We start from the raw sequence: 16,510 nt of genomic DNA, 5'->3' as shown, positions 1-16,510 counted from the left end.
TTATATAGTATTAGAATTAATTGTTCTTCAAATGTTTGATAGAATTCACTTGTAATGAACACATTAGGCCCTGAAATTTTTTTTCTTAGGTACTTCATTAATGGCTTGTTCAATTTCTTTTTCTAAGATTGGTTTGTTTAGGAATTCTATATCCTTATCTATTAATCTCAGTAATTTATATTTTCATAAATATTCATCAGTTTCTATCATATTGACAGATTTATTGCATATAATTGGGCAAAAAAAATTCCTAATGATTACTTTAATTTCTTCTTCATTGGTGATGATTTTACCTTTTTCACTTTAACACTGGATATTTGATTTTCTTCTTTCTTTTTTTTAAAAATCAAATTAACCAATGACATCTATCTTATTTTTTTAATAAAAACAGCACCTAGTTTTATTTATTAGCTCTCTCTGTCTCTCTCTCTGTCTCTGTCTCTCTGTCTGTCTCTCTCTATACACACACACACACACACACATACACACACACACACATATATATATATATATATAATTTTTAAATTTTATTAATTTCACCTTCAATTTTCAGGATTTCCAATTTGACACTCAATTATTAAATTAAATTAAATTTTGTTCTTTTTCTACTTTTTTTGAGTTGCTTACCTAATTCATTGATATGCTCTTTCTCTATTTTGTTGATGTAAGACTTTTAAGAAATAAAATTTCCCCCAAATACTGCTTTGGCTTCATCCCATAAATTTTGGGATGTCGTCTCATTGTTGTCATTTTCTTTAATGAAGTTACTGATTGTTTCTATGATTTGTTCTTTGACCCACTCATTACTTAGGGTTAAATTATTTAGTTTACAATTAATTTTTAGTCTATCTTTTCATTGCCCTTTGTTGAATGTCTTTTTTTATTGCATTATGATCCAAAAATAAAACATTTAGCATTTCTGTCTTTTTGCATTTAACTCTTCAGAGTTTATGCCCTGATACATGGTCAATTTTTGTGTAGGTGCCATGTGCTACCACAATATGTTCCTTTCTGTTCCCATTAGGTTTTTTCCAAAGGTTTGTCATATCTAACTTTTCTAACATTCTATTTACCTCTTTAGTTTCTCTCTTATTTATTTTTTATTGGATTTATCAAATTCTGAGAGGGGACAGTTGAGGTGCCCCACTAGTATAATTTTGTTGTCTATTTCATCCTGTAACTCACTTAACTCCTCTGACAATTTGGATGCTAACCACTTGGTGCATATATGTTTAATATTGCTATTCATTGTCTATAGTACCTTTTAACAAGACATAATTTCCTTCCTTATCTTTGTTAATTAGGTCTATTTTTGGTTTTTGCTTTGTCCAAGATCAAGATGGCTACCCCTGATTTTTCTACTTCTACTGAAGCATAATAGATTCTGCTCCACCACTTATCTTTACTCTGTGTGATATTGCCCTGACACTCACTGGGGCACCTGTGTGTCTAGTACTGCACTAAGGGGGTGCATTGGGGGTGGCTGGCAATGATGTAGGCTTTAGGGGTCTGACAACTTACCCGGTGCTGAGCTAGGGTACTAATGGTGTTGTCTGGTATGGGCTGAGGCCTGTAGAGTGTTTCTGCATTTCCCTGGGGCTATGCTGAAGCACACAGTGGGGGCCCTCCTATTAGATGCCTTTTTGCCTAAACACCCTTAGGTTGGTATCTATGTGTTTGCCCAGGGCTAGGCTAAAGCACTTGGTGGTTCTAGTCACTGGGATCTATCCATTCCCTTGGCTATGCTGAGGCACATGGGATGTCCTGGTGTTGGCATTTGCCTGCTCCACCACATTGGGGCTAAGGGTCTCCCACTTGTTTGCTAAGGTGGAGCTTGCCACTGGCTTGCTGGGACACTTTCTGTCCTGAACTACTTTCCTTTTTCCTGAGTGAGACAGACCTCTCCTGCTGATCTTCCAAGTGTTGCTCCACCCCCTCTTTTTGGTGGTTCTGCTGTTCCAAAATTTGTTTGGGGGCACTATTTTATGCTTGTTGGAGGTGCCTATGGGACATCGATTTATTGCTTAGTCCACTACCTTGGCTCCTGGAAGTCCTTTCCATTCATAAAAATGAAAACTTACAAAAAGCAATGGCAGTCAACAAATGAAGTGAAGTATTCCTTTTGAAACAAGTAAAGAAAACACTTTGTCATTGAAACAAGATCTTCCATGTTGGGTTAGATCAATGAATTAATTTAGTGTATAAAATATTCCAAGAAAATACAAAAATAGGAACATGATTTTTAAAATTATGAAAATAATAGTTGCCTCACATTTGTCCAACTGATGAAAACATCCTAGGGTTCTCATTGTGTTTAGAAGGCTGGCCAATGGGTCATTTCATGACCATTAAGTCTTATTTATCTTTGGCTCTGCACTATCTCTCATGCCCTGTATCCAAGCTGCTGCCAAGATCCTATCCATTTCACCTTTGTAACACTTCTCAAATTTGCCACCTTCTCTTCTGCCAGCACTTTGTTATATGCATTCATCAACTCGTGCTTGGACTCTTCTAATATCCTGCTGGTGGGTCTGCCTGCTTCAAGTCTCTCCCCACTGAATTCACATTCCAATAATCTACCCAAATGATTTTTTTTCCTGAAGCAGTTATGTAAGAATGTCTCCCCACCCCTTTCACCCCTCACTCAAGAAACTATAGTGACTTCCTATAACCAGTATGGTCAACTAGGAAGTTGGAGGGAGCATGAGGATCCTATGCACTGTGTTGTAGGAATAGAACCCCAAAAGGGAAAAGGCCTAAGTTTTATTTCTAAGTCCACTACTAACTCATATGTGACCTCCTGATGACCCCTTCCTTCTTTAGATCTTAGTTTTCTTATTTGCAAATGAAGTGATTAGATTAGATGGTCTCTAATGTCACTGATCTTTGAATTAGGGAGCACTAAACACCAGCTTTATCTGTCCAATAACTTGACCACTGTCTGGAGCACTTCTTTCGAAATACAGTCCTATGCCAAAGGTGAGAAGTAAAGTGCTAACATGGCATAATGGTCCTATAACAAAGAAGACATTTTTTTCTTTACTCAACCAGTAAGGGTGGATGTGGAGGGGAAGGTCCTCATCCTGGAGACAGAACAAACATGAGATAAGGAATAAAAACAGTGTTCTCACAGTTGGAAGAATCCAGCCAAATTCATTGCTGTTGAATCCCACAATATAGGGGACACGACTGAACTGCTTTTCAGTGAGGAGGTCTTTGGGACTCTTGGGGAAAAATATTCCATCCACAACTGTAGGAGGCAATACAATGTTCTGAAAGGAAAAAAATAGTGATGCAAACATTTTTTTCAGATGAAGAAACTGAGGGACCTAGGACTAAATGACTTGTCCAGAGTACACAGCTCATATCTGAGGTCAGATGTGAACTCAGGTCTTTATGACTCTAGGCCCAGTGCTCTATCTACTATGCCTGTTAATTGTTTTAAGTGATAGTCCCATCACAAAACTAAGAATCTCAAAGTTGTAAGAGTACTCAGATGCAATCTAGTCCAACTCATAATTGAAAAGGAATCCCTTCTCTGACATACCCAAAGAAATAGATATCCTTCACCCATTCTCTTCCATGAGGTAGAATGCTTAAACCTTTCAGGCAGCACATTCAACTTTTGGATAGTTCTAGTCATTAGGAATCGTTTCCTTAGGTCAAGCTTAAATCCGGCCTTCTGCAATATCCTTTCACTGTTCCTAGGTCGAGTTCATGGGGTCAAAATGAACAAATCTAATTTGCTTTGTCACATAGGAGCAATTCATCTGCTTGAAGGAAACTACCATGTCCTTGTTAAACATTTGGTGTAAATATCTTTACATGATCTTCATCTGGCATAAAGTAGAAGTCTGTCAGAATTCTAATTTCTAGCCAATCTTCACCTTACTCATGTTCTTAATAAATTGTTGCACTGAGAATTTGATATAATACTATCACCAGGGTAAAATACAGAATATCACTATTCAATAGCCTCTTTGCTCTTAGAAACCATGTCTATTTTAATGCAGCCCAATTTTTCATTTGCTTTTTTTTTTCATTCAGAAGCAGAGCTCTACATTTGGAGAAAGCAGATTTCAACAGTTCAGTGGAAGCATGGACAGGATAACAATAAAAGTAAATAATAAAATAATATCCCACATTTATACAACACCTAAGGTTTGCAAAGCACTGCTCATGTTGCCTCTTTACAATCTTGTGAGGTAAATGCTGTTATTAATCCTTATTTTACAGATGTGGAAACTGACACAGAAAATTAAGTGACTTGCCCATGATTACACAGATAATAAATTTTTGAGGTTAGATTGGAACTCAGATCTTTTTGACTCCACTTCTATCCAAATTACACACAATACCACCTAATTGCTTCTAGGATACCATGGACTAAAATTCTACTGGCAAAATCAATCCAGGAAGGAGGAGAACCTCTCAGGAATGAAATTTTGAAGTAGAAATAGAAGTAATGCCAATGCATAAGAAAAATGGGAGTTGTCTGAAGTGAAATAGGATACTCTTTAAGCAAATGAGATTTTTTTTCAAAGGCATGTAGAAGAAATGTAAACAAGCTTCCAAAGGGGGCCAACCAGATGGTGAAGGTCCTTGATTTCATGTCAAATAAAATTTGTTGAAGGAGCTTGGAATATTTAGCCCAAAGCCTAAAGACTCAGGAGGATTATGACAGCTGTGTTCAGATATGGAAGGCTGTCATGGAGAATACAGATTGGATTTGTTTTCTTTGGCTACAGGAGGTGGAACCAGGAGCAAGATATGGAAATTACAAAGAAGAGAATACAGATCTTAGGACTGGAAATTTTCCCTCAGCAGTCATATAGCACAACCATATGTGAAAGAAATCCCCATTATAGTATACCTGAAAGTGATTGTATTAGGGTCTCCCCTCCAAGAAGGATGAACCCACTATCTCTCTTTCTATTTTTGGTCCTTCTAATTCTTAAATTTTGTGATTCTGTGAATAAAACTATACATATGTACAGAATTTCCCCACTTACAAATTACACTAACACCCATTATTACATTTAGTCATAACCATGTAATAATTCCATTATACAGATGAGGAAATTGTGGCTGAAAAGTATTATAGACTCTTGAATTTCTAGAGATAAGAGATCTTAGAGAACATAATTCTCTTATTCCACAAATATTGATCATGTACTTATTGTGGACTAGCTACTTGACTCTTAATCCAGGGTTCTTTCCACTATACCACGATTTGCCACTAGTGCAAAACAGACTGCAGGTCATCAGTTCAATATGGCAACTAGGCTAAGAAGAGAAGAAACATTTATACATACAAACCATGGATGTTTAGATGGGGTAAGAATTTGGGAAGATTCAAAAGTCCAAACTTAAGGACAGTGGGGTTGGAGGGAAATTATTTTTTCTCTTTTGATAAGTCCAAGAGGATTTCTTGGAGCAGGTAGAATTTAAGGGATAATCTGAATTAAAAAGTGGCCCAAGAGTCTCCTACAAATATTGTAATGGGGACTAACTTTGTAGTGATGGTGATGGGAGCCAAGGAGAAAGCTAATATAGAACTGATAGGAAAAAAAAATATTTGAATCACAAGTAGGCCAATTAACCCCCAACATTGTTACTTAATAATTAACCCAAAGCAAAGACTTACAGGTATTATTCTCATAGGGTATATAAGAGGTGGTTGGCGTTAGCAATCATAGGCTTCCTTCCCTGGAGCCTTGGCAAAATCTCTTACAACTTCTGAAATAGTTTGTTAGCCCAGGTCACGTGTTTCTCTAGGGGATTGCTCTGAAAGGGACAAAGAATAACCTCAGCCTCTTGAAGAGGGTATGTTCATTAATGGCTATTATGCAATATTAACCTGGCAGTAGCCTGAGAATGGGACAGACTATTCCTCAAGGCTATGGGACTGAAATGACTCCATTCAAATAAGGTTGCCTTCCTTTTGTTTAACTGGAACTTGAAGAAATCAAAACTCAATTAAAAAACAAACAAACAAACAAGGATTTCTAACCTGTGTGGGGTCTCCCACAAAATTCACGCTGAATAGTCCCTGTGAAGACAGAAAAAAGATGGGTGAGAAAAATTTCTTAGAAAGTGCTTATCTTGCTTCTTCACCTGACTTTTTCATAGTTTGTCAAGATTAGGTTCAGGTAGGAAGTATTTCTGGTCCCTGTGCTTCACAGGAGTGGGAAAGTCAGGCTATGGAATCTAAGAAAAGAGTCAAAAGGTCTCTTAGAATTCCAACTTGGAGTAACCAGATGAGAATATAGAGATTTTGCTATCCTACCTACACTTTCTTGAAGCTAGAGCTCTGGAAGAAATGTCTGAAGAGGCATATGCCTACAAATAAGAAGAGAGGCACTTTGCTCCGGATTTTTGAATGGCTAATTTCAAAATTAGTGCAGAAATAGTCCCATAATTGAATACTTCTGAAAGTGCTAGGGCCTTGTTCTGAATTTATAGAATGACTAGATTCCCCCAAAATTAACTACTAGTCCCTAACAAACTGGGTTCATGTGTACAAAGCAATAAATCATGCAATTATATAAATCATTCTTGGTCCAACAAACTACTTTGTCTTCACTTATCTGGGTATGTCTCATTCTAATTTGCTCAGGGCTTTAGTAGATCTAACTAATTATCTCAAAGCTATATTTTATTTTGTACATTTCAACATTTACTTAGCCCTTGGTCAGATTGGCCTCATTGTGAAAGGTACATTGCTCTCTAGGATGGCCTATGCTATGAAGCTCCCTCTCTTCAGGCAAAGCAACAACACACATCAAGTTCCCTGTAGTTTCAGGGAACGCCTCCTCCCCACATCATCTCTTGTACATATATATACCTTAGTCTTCTCCATAACATTAACTTCCCAGAAATGCTGACTGTATGCTATCCTGATGTGAGGAGGGATATCAAGAATTCTTCTGGTCAAACTTCTTGAGTGCAGGCAGGTGGATATCAGAAACAAAACTTGGAAAACCCTTTACTAGATCATGACATGGGTGATTTTCAAATTAAACAAGATAAGCTGAAAAGACCTTTTTGAAAGGCAGAGCTGTAAATAAGATAGGGAAATCAGGGCTTTTCTCTAAGACTCTAATATCCTTCAGGATCAGAGGAACAACTGAATAGCACTGGTTTAACAAAAGTAATTAATGTAATGCTTAGTATTACGGATGGGGAATCTATGGCCTTCAGACTACATGTGGCCTTCTAGATACTTAAATGCAGCCTTTTGACTGAATCCACATTTTTCAGAACAAATTAGGTTTCCCACCCCTGGCCTTAGTTCCTGTGTACAAAAAGGCACTCTTTCCTGGCTTTCCCACCAGTACCAACTTCTTTTCCTCAAACACTCCTGCTCAAATCAAGGCACCCCCTTCCCCCAGGGATGTCCAAGGATCATTTTGTCACACTTAAAACCAGGTACAAAAATTGCCTGTTACGTTTCTGGTGAAAATAAATGTTCCTTCCCAACTCACTGATCTGTAGTTCTGCAGGTCAATGTTTTTCATCCATGGCAGACCATTCAAGCTTCCTAGGAAAATTAGCAGGTCTGAAGAGATCATGTAAAATGATTCTTATTAAAAGGACAAGAGGTCAGAAGCCTAAGGACATTTACCATCTTTAGAGCTGCATTCAGGATTTCTTCTTCTGTCTTCTGCCGCAGGCAATGAACCATACTGGCTGAAGTGGTTGTTTTACACCCAGCAAAGGCTGCAATTTTCTATAACAAAATTTGACAAGGGTAATCTTATATTCCTGAAAGTGTGACATGGTATATTGGGGAAAATTCCAGAATGGAAGCCAGAGTAGTGAAATTCAAAAAGCCCTGCTCCTTCCTGTGTGATTTGTGATCACAGAAATGGATTAGGTACACTATTTGCTGAACAATGAATCTGAAGATCTCAATTATTGGGGTAAGTATTATTTGACAAACTCTAGGAAAAGTAGAGAGCAATATGGCAAATACTTGGCTTAGATCAATACCTCATATGATGTACAAAGATAATTTCTAAATGGATTCATGACCTAGGTATAAAAGGCCATATCATAAACAAATTAGAGGACAAGGAAGAAATTATCTTTTTAGATCAATGAATGGGGAATAGTTCTTGATCAAACAAGGAACAGAAAAGATCCCAGAAGATAAATAAAACATTTTGATTTTATAATTTTTTTTAAAAAATTCAAAAACCAAATCCAGTTCAATTAAGATTAAAAGAGAAACAGTAAAGTAGAGAGACACAGGCTGCATTTCTAAGATATATCAGGAACTGATTTGAATTTGTAAGAATATATATAATTCAAGAATTCATAAATTACTAAATATGTGAAAAGTTGGCTCTCAAATGAAAAAATCTAAACTACTTAAAATTCATTTAAAATATTTGAAATCATCAATAATTAGAAAAAATGAAAGCATCTCTGAGGTCATCCATAAGATTGGAAAAATTGACAAAAAAGGAAAATTATAGAAGTTGGAAGGGATTCAGGAAAAGAATATTGATACAATTGATGCAGCTGTGAAATGATCTAGACATCTTAGAAATGAATTTGAAACTATTGCTAAGACATTACTAAACTAGATGTACCCTTAGGCCTATATGAACAAAACGATTTAAAAAAAAAGGGAAAAGGTGCTATGTGTCCAAAAAATACTTAGGAAAGCTTTTGGTAAAGTCAAACAAATAGGGAATATTTGACAAATTATGGCATATGAATATAATAGAAAATTATTGTGTTCAAGGAAATGATGTAGGGAATAGTTTCAGAGAAGTCTAGGAAGACTTGTATGAACTGAACACAAAGTAAAGTGAGAAGAATCAGGGGACCAATCTGTGTACTACAACACAATTTTAAAGACAATTTTGAAGGATTTAAGAACTCAGATCAACAAAATGATGAATTGTGATTCCAAAGGACTGATATTGAAGAACGTTGTCCACCTCCTGAGAGAGACATGATGGACTAATATGAAAAAGAAAAAAAAAACATTATTTAACTTAGCCATTTTTGGAATTTTTGCTTGCTTGTGCATGTTTATTAAAAGACTTTTGTTTTGTGTGTGTGTGTGTGTGTGTGTGTGTGTGTGTGTGTGTGTTTGTGTGTGTTTCTTTTCTAGAGAGGAAAGGAATTGGAAGGAAAAAAAACAGAAAATAGATGCTTGCTAATTTAAAAAAATGATTAATTAACAACAACCTTCCTGTGTGACTTAAAGATGTCAATTCTTTATTCAGGGATTCCATTTTTACCTCTGTAAAATGAAAGGGCACCCTTAAATTATTTCTAATGTTCCTTATAGCTCTAAATCCTTTAAATCTGTAAATGGAGTTAAGTTTTGTTTTTGGAGAGTCATATAATGTCAAAAACCAACCTCAGCCGTTGATTTGATGTTAGAAACAAACATGGATTCCATAATGGCAACTCCACTCTGGGAAATGGCTCGATGGAAGAGGTTTTTAGTCAAAGGAGAAAGAACCTGAGAGGGGACAAAAAGAAAAGAAGTGAGATTATGATTTAGGACCAGCACTCTTAACTAAGGTAAGAAAATTGTAGCTTTGTCTCAGCACATTGGGAGGATGTTGACAATACTCTTCACCAACATAAAAACTGTGGTTTAGCTTCCTGCTACAAAAAATAGTTAAAATAGAGACAGCAGGACCAATTATGGTATGGATAGAGGGCCAGCTTTGAAAATTAGGAAATCTGAGTTTAAGTCCTATAACTGACATATACTGACTGTGTAACCTTGTGCAACTGACAACTTATTATCATCTCTGTAATCTCTATTGTTGGTTTGCTTTTAAAGAGGGAGTTTTCTTATAATAATTTCCTCAATTATTGAAATCACTTGGACATTTCCCCAAAGAGTTAAGGTTGGAAGGTACCAAAAAGCAAAATTTTTCCTCTTGGCCAACCCTCCTCAAATGAATTCCTTCCTATCTCAGGTCTGTAGAGCTCCCCTACCCAGCCCAATGGAGGCTTTCCTAGGAGCAGACTATCAATTATATCTACAGCTGTTATTTCTTTCTAGTGATGTACAAACATCTTAAAGTCAGAAATTTTCTATTTGTCTTTATATTCCCAGCATCTAGCACTAGCACAAACTCTCTGTCTCTGTCTCTCTGTTTTTCTCTGTCTCTCATTAATTCTATTTTTTTTTTTTATTATTTTGGGGCATATTTTTACCTGTTTGCCCCAGATGCCAAAATGACTAGTTATAGCATTTTTCAAGAATACTGATTGGGTAGGTCAAGGTACATCTACTTATGTTCAAAAAACACCACCCCTCATGTGATCCTAGAAAATGTGTATTCCCTTCAGCTTCAGCTTCAGCTTTTCCATTTTGCATTATTTCATAACTGTTGTTCAAGATTTCTTTGTATTCTTCATACTTATATTGATATTTGTATGTATTCTATCTATTTGTATTTCTAAATGAGCGTGTTGGATTCCTGGAAAGAATGTGACCACTTTGAAAGGAGGTCTGGTTTTACTTAATTTATTATTTATTTTTAAACTCAATGGAGAGATGAACTCCTTAAAAGGTAAAATAGGCCAAATGGAAAAGGAGGTACAGAATCTAATAGAAGGAAACAATTCATTAAAAAAAATACAATTGGGCAAGTGGAAGTTAATGACTCTATGAGATATCATGAATCAGTCAAACAGAAACCAAAGAATGATAAAATAGAAGAAAATGCAAAATACTGGTAAAACAACTGATCTGGAAAATAGATCGAGGAAAGAAAACTTAAAGTTATGATTACTATCATTTATTACTATCAGGTCGACCAATTATTGGTCTACCTGAAAACCATGATGAAAAAAAAGATCCTAGATAGCATCTTTCAAGAAATCATGAAGGAAAACTGCCCTGACATCCTATAACCAGAAGGTAAAATAGTTATCAAAAAAAACCACCAATCACCTCCTGAAAGAGATCTCAAATTGAAAATGCCAAGGAATATTATAGCCAAATTCCAGAATTTTCAGCTCAAGGAGAAAATCCTGCAAGCAGCCAGAAAGAATCAATTTAAATATCATTGAACCACAGTCAGGATTACATAGAACCTTGCAGCTTCTACATTAAAAGATTGGAGGGTACGGAATACAATATTCCATAAGGCAAAGGAACTTAGATGATAACCAAGAATCAACTACTCAGTGAAAGTAGGCATAATCTTTCAGGGGAGGAGATGGACATTCAGTGAAATAGGGGACTTTCAAATCATCCTGATAAAAAAACCAGATACAAGACTCAAGAGGCACAAAAAGGTAAACAGGAAAAAAAACCCACCACATTATTATTAAGGGCAAACTACATTCCAACAAGAGAAGATAACACTTGTAGCTCTTAAAAACTGAATCATTATTGTGACATTTAAAAGGAGTATACATAGACAGAGGGAATGGGTATAAGTTGACTTCGATGTGATGACAAAAATCTAATTAAGTGGTGAGAAGAGATTGTTCTGGGAGAAGAGGAAAGGAGGTGGCAGACAAGGGTAAATTACATTACATGAAAAGGCACAAAAACTGTTACAGCAGAGGGAAAGAAGAGAGGGAGATGAGCATTGTTTGAACCTTAGTCTCATCATATTTGGCTCAAAGAGGGAATAGCATAATCAGTTAGGTATAGAAATTTAACTTATCCTATAGGAAATAGGAGGGGAAAGGAGAAGAAAAGGGAATTGGTGGATAGAAGGGAGAGCAGACTTAGAAAGATGGTGGTTGAAAGCAAAACTTTAGTGAGTAGAGAAAGAGAAAAAGGAGAGAGAAAAGCATAAATAGGGGTAAAAATAGGAAGGAAAGACATGAATAGTAATCATAACTGTGAATGTGAATGAGATTAACTCTCTCACAAAACAGATAACAGAGTGGATTAAGATCCATAATCCTACAATATGTTGTTTGAAAACATGGAAAGATTTATACAAATTGATGCTGAATGAATTGAGCAGAACCAGGAGAACATTGTACATGGCAACAACCGAGTTGTGATGACTGACTTTGATAGACTTAGCTCTTCTCAGCAATGCAAAGACCTTAGACAACTCCAAAAGACTCATGATAGAAAATGCTGTCCACATCCAGAGATGTGGAGTCTGAATGCAGATGGAAGCATATTATTTGCTCTCCTTTTCTTCTGTTGTTTTCTTTTGTTTCTTCTTTCTCATGGCTTTCCATTGATTCTAATTCTTCTTTATGTGAACACTAATGTGAAAATATGTTTCATATGAATGTATAACTAGAACCTATATCAGATTGCACACTGTCGTGGGGAGAGAGGGGGAGAAAATGTAAAACTCAATCTTATGGCAGTGAATGTTGAAAACTAGAAAAAAATATATAAATTATAAACAAAAGGAAGTAAGAGAGGACTAAGCTGAGAGGAGAGGAAAGAAAAGAAAAAACAAAAGGAGGTGGGGGAGATGGGTCCCAGAACCACACTTTGATTTCTTCCCAAGTTTGCCCAGACTTGACATTGTGTCAAGAGAAAAGTAATAGGATGTGGGTGTCAGTGATCAAAAGAGTTTTCATCCACTCAGAAGGGGAATGCAATGGTTCAGTGAAAAGCTAGCTAAGTGTTCATTGTGATAATGCTCTAAGTCACTTTGTAGAGTTCCAGTAAGAGGACTAGGTGGCACAATGAATAGAGTGCCTGGCCTGGGGTGAGGAAGACTCATCTTTCTCAGTTCAAATCTGGCCTCAGACACTTACTAGCTGTGTGACTTAAGGTAAGCAACTTAACCCTGATTGCCTCAGTTTCGTTATCAGTAAAATGAGCTGGAGAAGGAAATGGCAAACCACTCCAGTATCTTTGTCCCCAAAAAAACCCAAATGGGATCACGAGGAGTCTGACACAATTGAAAACAATGGAGCAACAAAGAGATGCTGTGAGTGGAAAGAACATAGGGTCTGGAATCTAAAAACAGAAGTATGAATCCTAGCTCAGATACTTCATAGCTGGGTGATTTTAAGCAAGTCACTTTATCACACATAAATTTATTTCCCTCATCTGCACAAGTATGAATGATAATGCTTTTATTACCTAACTCATAGAGTAGCTATGAGGAAAGTAATTTTAAGTATTTTTAAATGTGAATTGTTATTGCTATTATGAAAGAAACAACACATTATAAAACTGAATCAACTCTTCAGCCCCACAGACCTTCACTGTTAAAATTCTATAGTTAATCTTGTGGCATGGTAAGCTCTACATTCTCATCCTCTCTACTTTATTACCTGATTAGGAAAGAAAACTCATGCCTAGAATCACACATGGTCCTGTGGAAGAACCAAAGCAACTAGCAGTCAACACCAACAACATCTACATGAGGTTAGGGTTCACACGCTGGGCTAACATACATTTTTGGAAGAGTCCTGATTTCAAGCATGACACCCTGGAAAACTTACCAGTGCTGAAACACTCATACTTCCTGCTGACACACCAAAGATGGTCACCAAGTTCGGGTCTCCTCCAAAGTTGACAATGTTCTTCTGGACCCATTGGAGTGCAGCCACTTGGTCTAAGTAACCCCAGTTCCCTCGAGCATGTTCATCTCCAGTACTGCAAAGAAGAGAAGAAAGGAGGAGGAAGATGGATGGTTAGAAAGGGATCATTAGCATAACAATGAAGGAAATGGGAGGAAGTATGATGTAGTGGAAAGATTGACAGATACCCAGATTTAAATATGGCCTAGGATACATAATTTATGATCATGAATAAGTCACTTAATTTTTCACAGCTAGTTTCCTAATTTATAAAATGAAGATATCAACAGCACTTATCACGTATAGCTGTTGTTAGACTTGAACCTTATAAGAGGTATAAAACATAGCAATTACTTTAGGAACAAGTGGTATTATGGGAAATATGGAATAATGCTAAGCTTCCTACTTCCAATGTGTGGTCAACTTTTGTTGTTGTTGTTCAGTCTTTTTCAGTCACATCTGACCTCTAATTACCCCATTTAGGATTTTACTGGCAAAGATACTGCAGTGGTTTGCCATTTTGTTCTCTAGCTCACTTTTTATAGTTAAGGAAACTGAGGCAAACAGGATTAAGTGATTAAAAACAGGGTCACACAGCTATTATGTATATGAGGACAGATTTAAACTCAGGAAGATAATTCATCTTGACTCCAGACCAAGCATTCTAACCACTGTCCCACCTAGGTACTAGTCAACTTACCACTTTACTAAGTTTATGTGGGGGTCTCTTTTGCTCTTGTTGTTGTTTTTGTTTGTTTGTTTGTTTGTTTTTAGATGTAATTTGATGAGGATAGGGATCAGTTCATCTAATTTTCTTTTTCTTTTTCTACTTTTTTTTTTATGAGCAAGACAATTTATTAATGAATCTGGTGTGGTTTGTCCTAATGTTTCTCGTTGGCAGCTGCCACCTGTCTGGCAATTCTGTCCAGGTCTCTCTGTCCCTGAGGTGTCATCTTCTAGCCCCTATCCTGGTCCTTCTCCACCATCTTGAAGCCTTCCAGGGCTTGCAGGACCCTCCGGGCCAAGTTCTTGGAGCCTCTGCTTAAGTAACTGGGCATGACCCAATTGTGCTGGTGCCCATCATAGATCTAGGTCATGGAGCTCACAGCAGGCACTGCCCCAGAGGTACAGGTGGTGGGTTGTGGAGGCAGCCCGGGTGTAGAAACAGTTCTCCTCATAGGGCGCAAGCTCCTTATGTTTGACCAGCTTGACCGTGTCCACTTTCAGCTTCCCTGACTTTTTCAGGAAGGTGGCCAGGGCCCAGATGAACTCCTGCTGGTTCCTTCACCATGACTCTGGGCATAGTGTGGGCTCTGTGTGGCCAGCCAGGGGAAAAGCAGGTCTTCCAATTTTCTTCTGTTCTCTTCATGACCCCACTAACCACTCAGACAACTTCATCAGTATTAGTTATCTTCATTCCCAGTAGGCCTTGGAGGAAATCCTATTTCTTTGGTGCCCATCTCCTTGTTGTTTTCACTGATACTATGACAGTGCCTTTTTTCATGCTTTTCTCCTGATTGGAATATCTTTCCATCCTATCTGCCCATCCAAATGGCTTAGTTCATCTCCTATCTCATCCAGGAAGTTAGAATTTGACCTAAGCCAATTAAAATTGATCCCTCCTCTGAACTGCAGTAGCTAAGAATCTTTAGCACCTGTAACCCTCATTTGGTATTTGGCCAAAAAAAAAAAAGTCTTATTAAGGTTAAACTTAGAGATATCGCATTTTTGTGCTGGACAGTGGTTAACAAAGAGGATCAATTCCCACCCCTACTCACATCCCGCTGAAAGATGCACATAGTAAAGGAAGGAGTGTGGCTCAACTGCTTCACTTAGCCTTATATTTTCATCTAACTTCATTTGTATGTCTCCTTTGCAATTAATCAGGATCTTGGGAGTGATTAGGGTTTTATCTACCTAACCTCTACATACTTTCTGTGGCATTATTTTGGGTAGAGTCCTTGAAATATGCCCAATCTCAGACATAAGGGAAGTTAAAAGGAAGTTTCTAACTTACCCCCATATTGTGTAGGATCATAGGTTATAAATCTTCCGCAGGAAAAAAGGGCATTTGACTCCATGATGAAGAAAAAGCAAATCAATCTGAGCACTTTCAGCTCAATTTTTTTGGTTACCTGGCTAGGCGTGTTGGCTTATAGACTCTGCAATTAATAAGGTTGAGCCTATACTTGTAAGAGAGAGGCTTGCTAGGCATTGCATGATAGTAGATAAGACCAGAGAGTCTATCAGATGACACTGGAAAGGTAAAGCCAGTGATATGGTATCAGAGTAGAGCTGAACAACCACAAAAAGAGTGGAAATGTCTGGCAGAGAAGATTTTATGCCCAGCAAAAAGAGTGAGATAGCATCCAGAAAGATAATGCAACATTTGGTAGTGATTTGATATTCAGTCAATCAACAAACATTTTAAAATGCTTCCTATACATTAATCACTGAAAATTCAAGGACTAGATCCAAATAATCCCCATCCTCAAAGGAATTACATTTTGTTAAGGGAAACAGTATGTAATCAATAATTAAATATAAAACATGTACAAAGTAAATAAATATGATTTTAGAGGAGTGAGGAGGCAATAGCATATGAGGAATTAGAAAAGGTTTCATATCAGAGCTGGTGCTTGAAATGAGTTTTGAAGGAAACTAGAGGTTCTAAAAGATGTTAATGAGGAGATAGTGCATTCTAGGTAAAAGGAACAGAGATTCTCAAAGTGGGTGTAACTGACCTCTGGGTGTTGCTGGAAAGATCTGGGGAGGGGGCGAGGCAATAATAGTCTCAGGTGCAATTAGGAGGCATTGAATAAAAATAAAGGAACGGTAGAAGTATAAGGAAAGAAGAAAATTTTGAAAACCATTCATACATATTTTATCTGTTGTGTTACAGAGTTATAGTGATTACATTATTTTCCAAATAAATACACAAAATGCAAGTTATAACCTAACAGCAGTCAACCCCACCAACAGGTCTTAACAAGCAAGTGTTGGC

At 37.0% G+C, this 16,510-nt stretch overlaps 1 protein-coding gene and 1 pseudogene across 1 annotated transcript in view; both read right to left on the bottom strand.

Annotated features, from left to right (window-relative positions):
* LOC110207507 (liver carboxylesterase 1-like) overlaps nt 1-16,510 on the bottom strand; it is a 50,219-nt gene that overhangs the window by 22,213 nt on the left and 11,496 nt on the right. Inside the window, 5 exon segments of the mRNA XM_020985201.2 lie at nt 3,132-3,272; nt 6,014-6,052; nt 7,628-7,732; nt 9,383-9,487; nt 13,429-13,582. Coding sequence (XP_020840860.1) covers nt 3,132-3,272; nt 6,014-6,052; nt 7,628-7,732; nt 9,383-9,487; nt 13,429-13,582 — 544 coding nt within the window.
* Nucleotides 14,216-15,721, bottom strand: LOC110207323 (small ribosomal subunit protein eS19 pseudogene; annotated as a pseudogene).

Source organism: Phascolarctos cinereus, unplaced genomic scaffold (genome assembly GCF_003287225.1).
Source record: "Phascolarctos cinereus isolate Bilbo 61053 unplaced genomic scaffold, phaCin_HiC Scaffold_2;HRSCAF=192, whole genome shotgun sequence".
Classification (NCBI taxonomy): Eukaryota; Metazoa; Chordata; class Mammalia; order Diprotodontia; family Phascolarctidae; genus Phascolarctos; species Phascolarctos cinereus.
The sequence above is the reverse complement of the archived record's forward strand: the minus strand, read 5'-3'. Positions and strand labels throughout refer to the sequence as shown.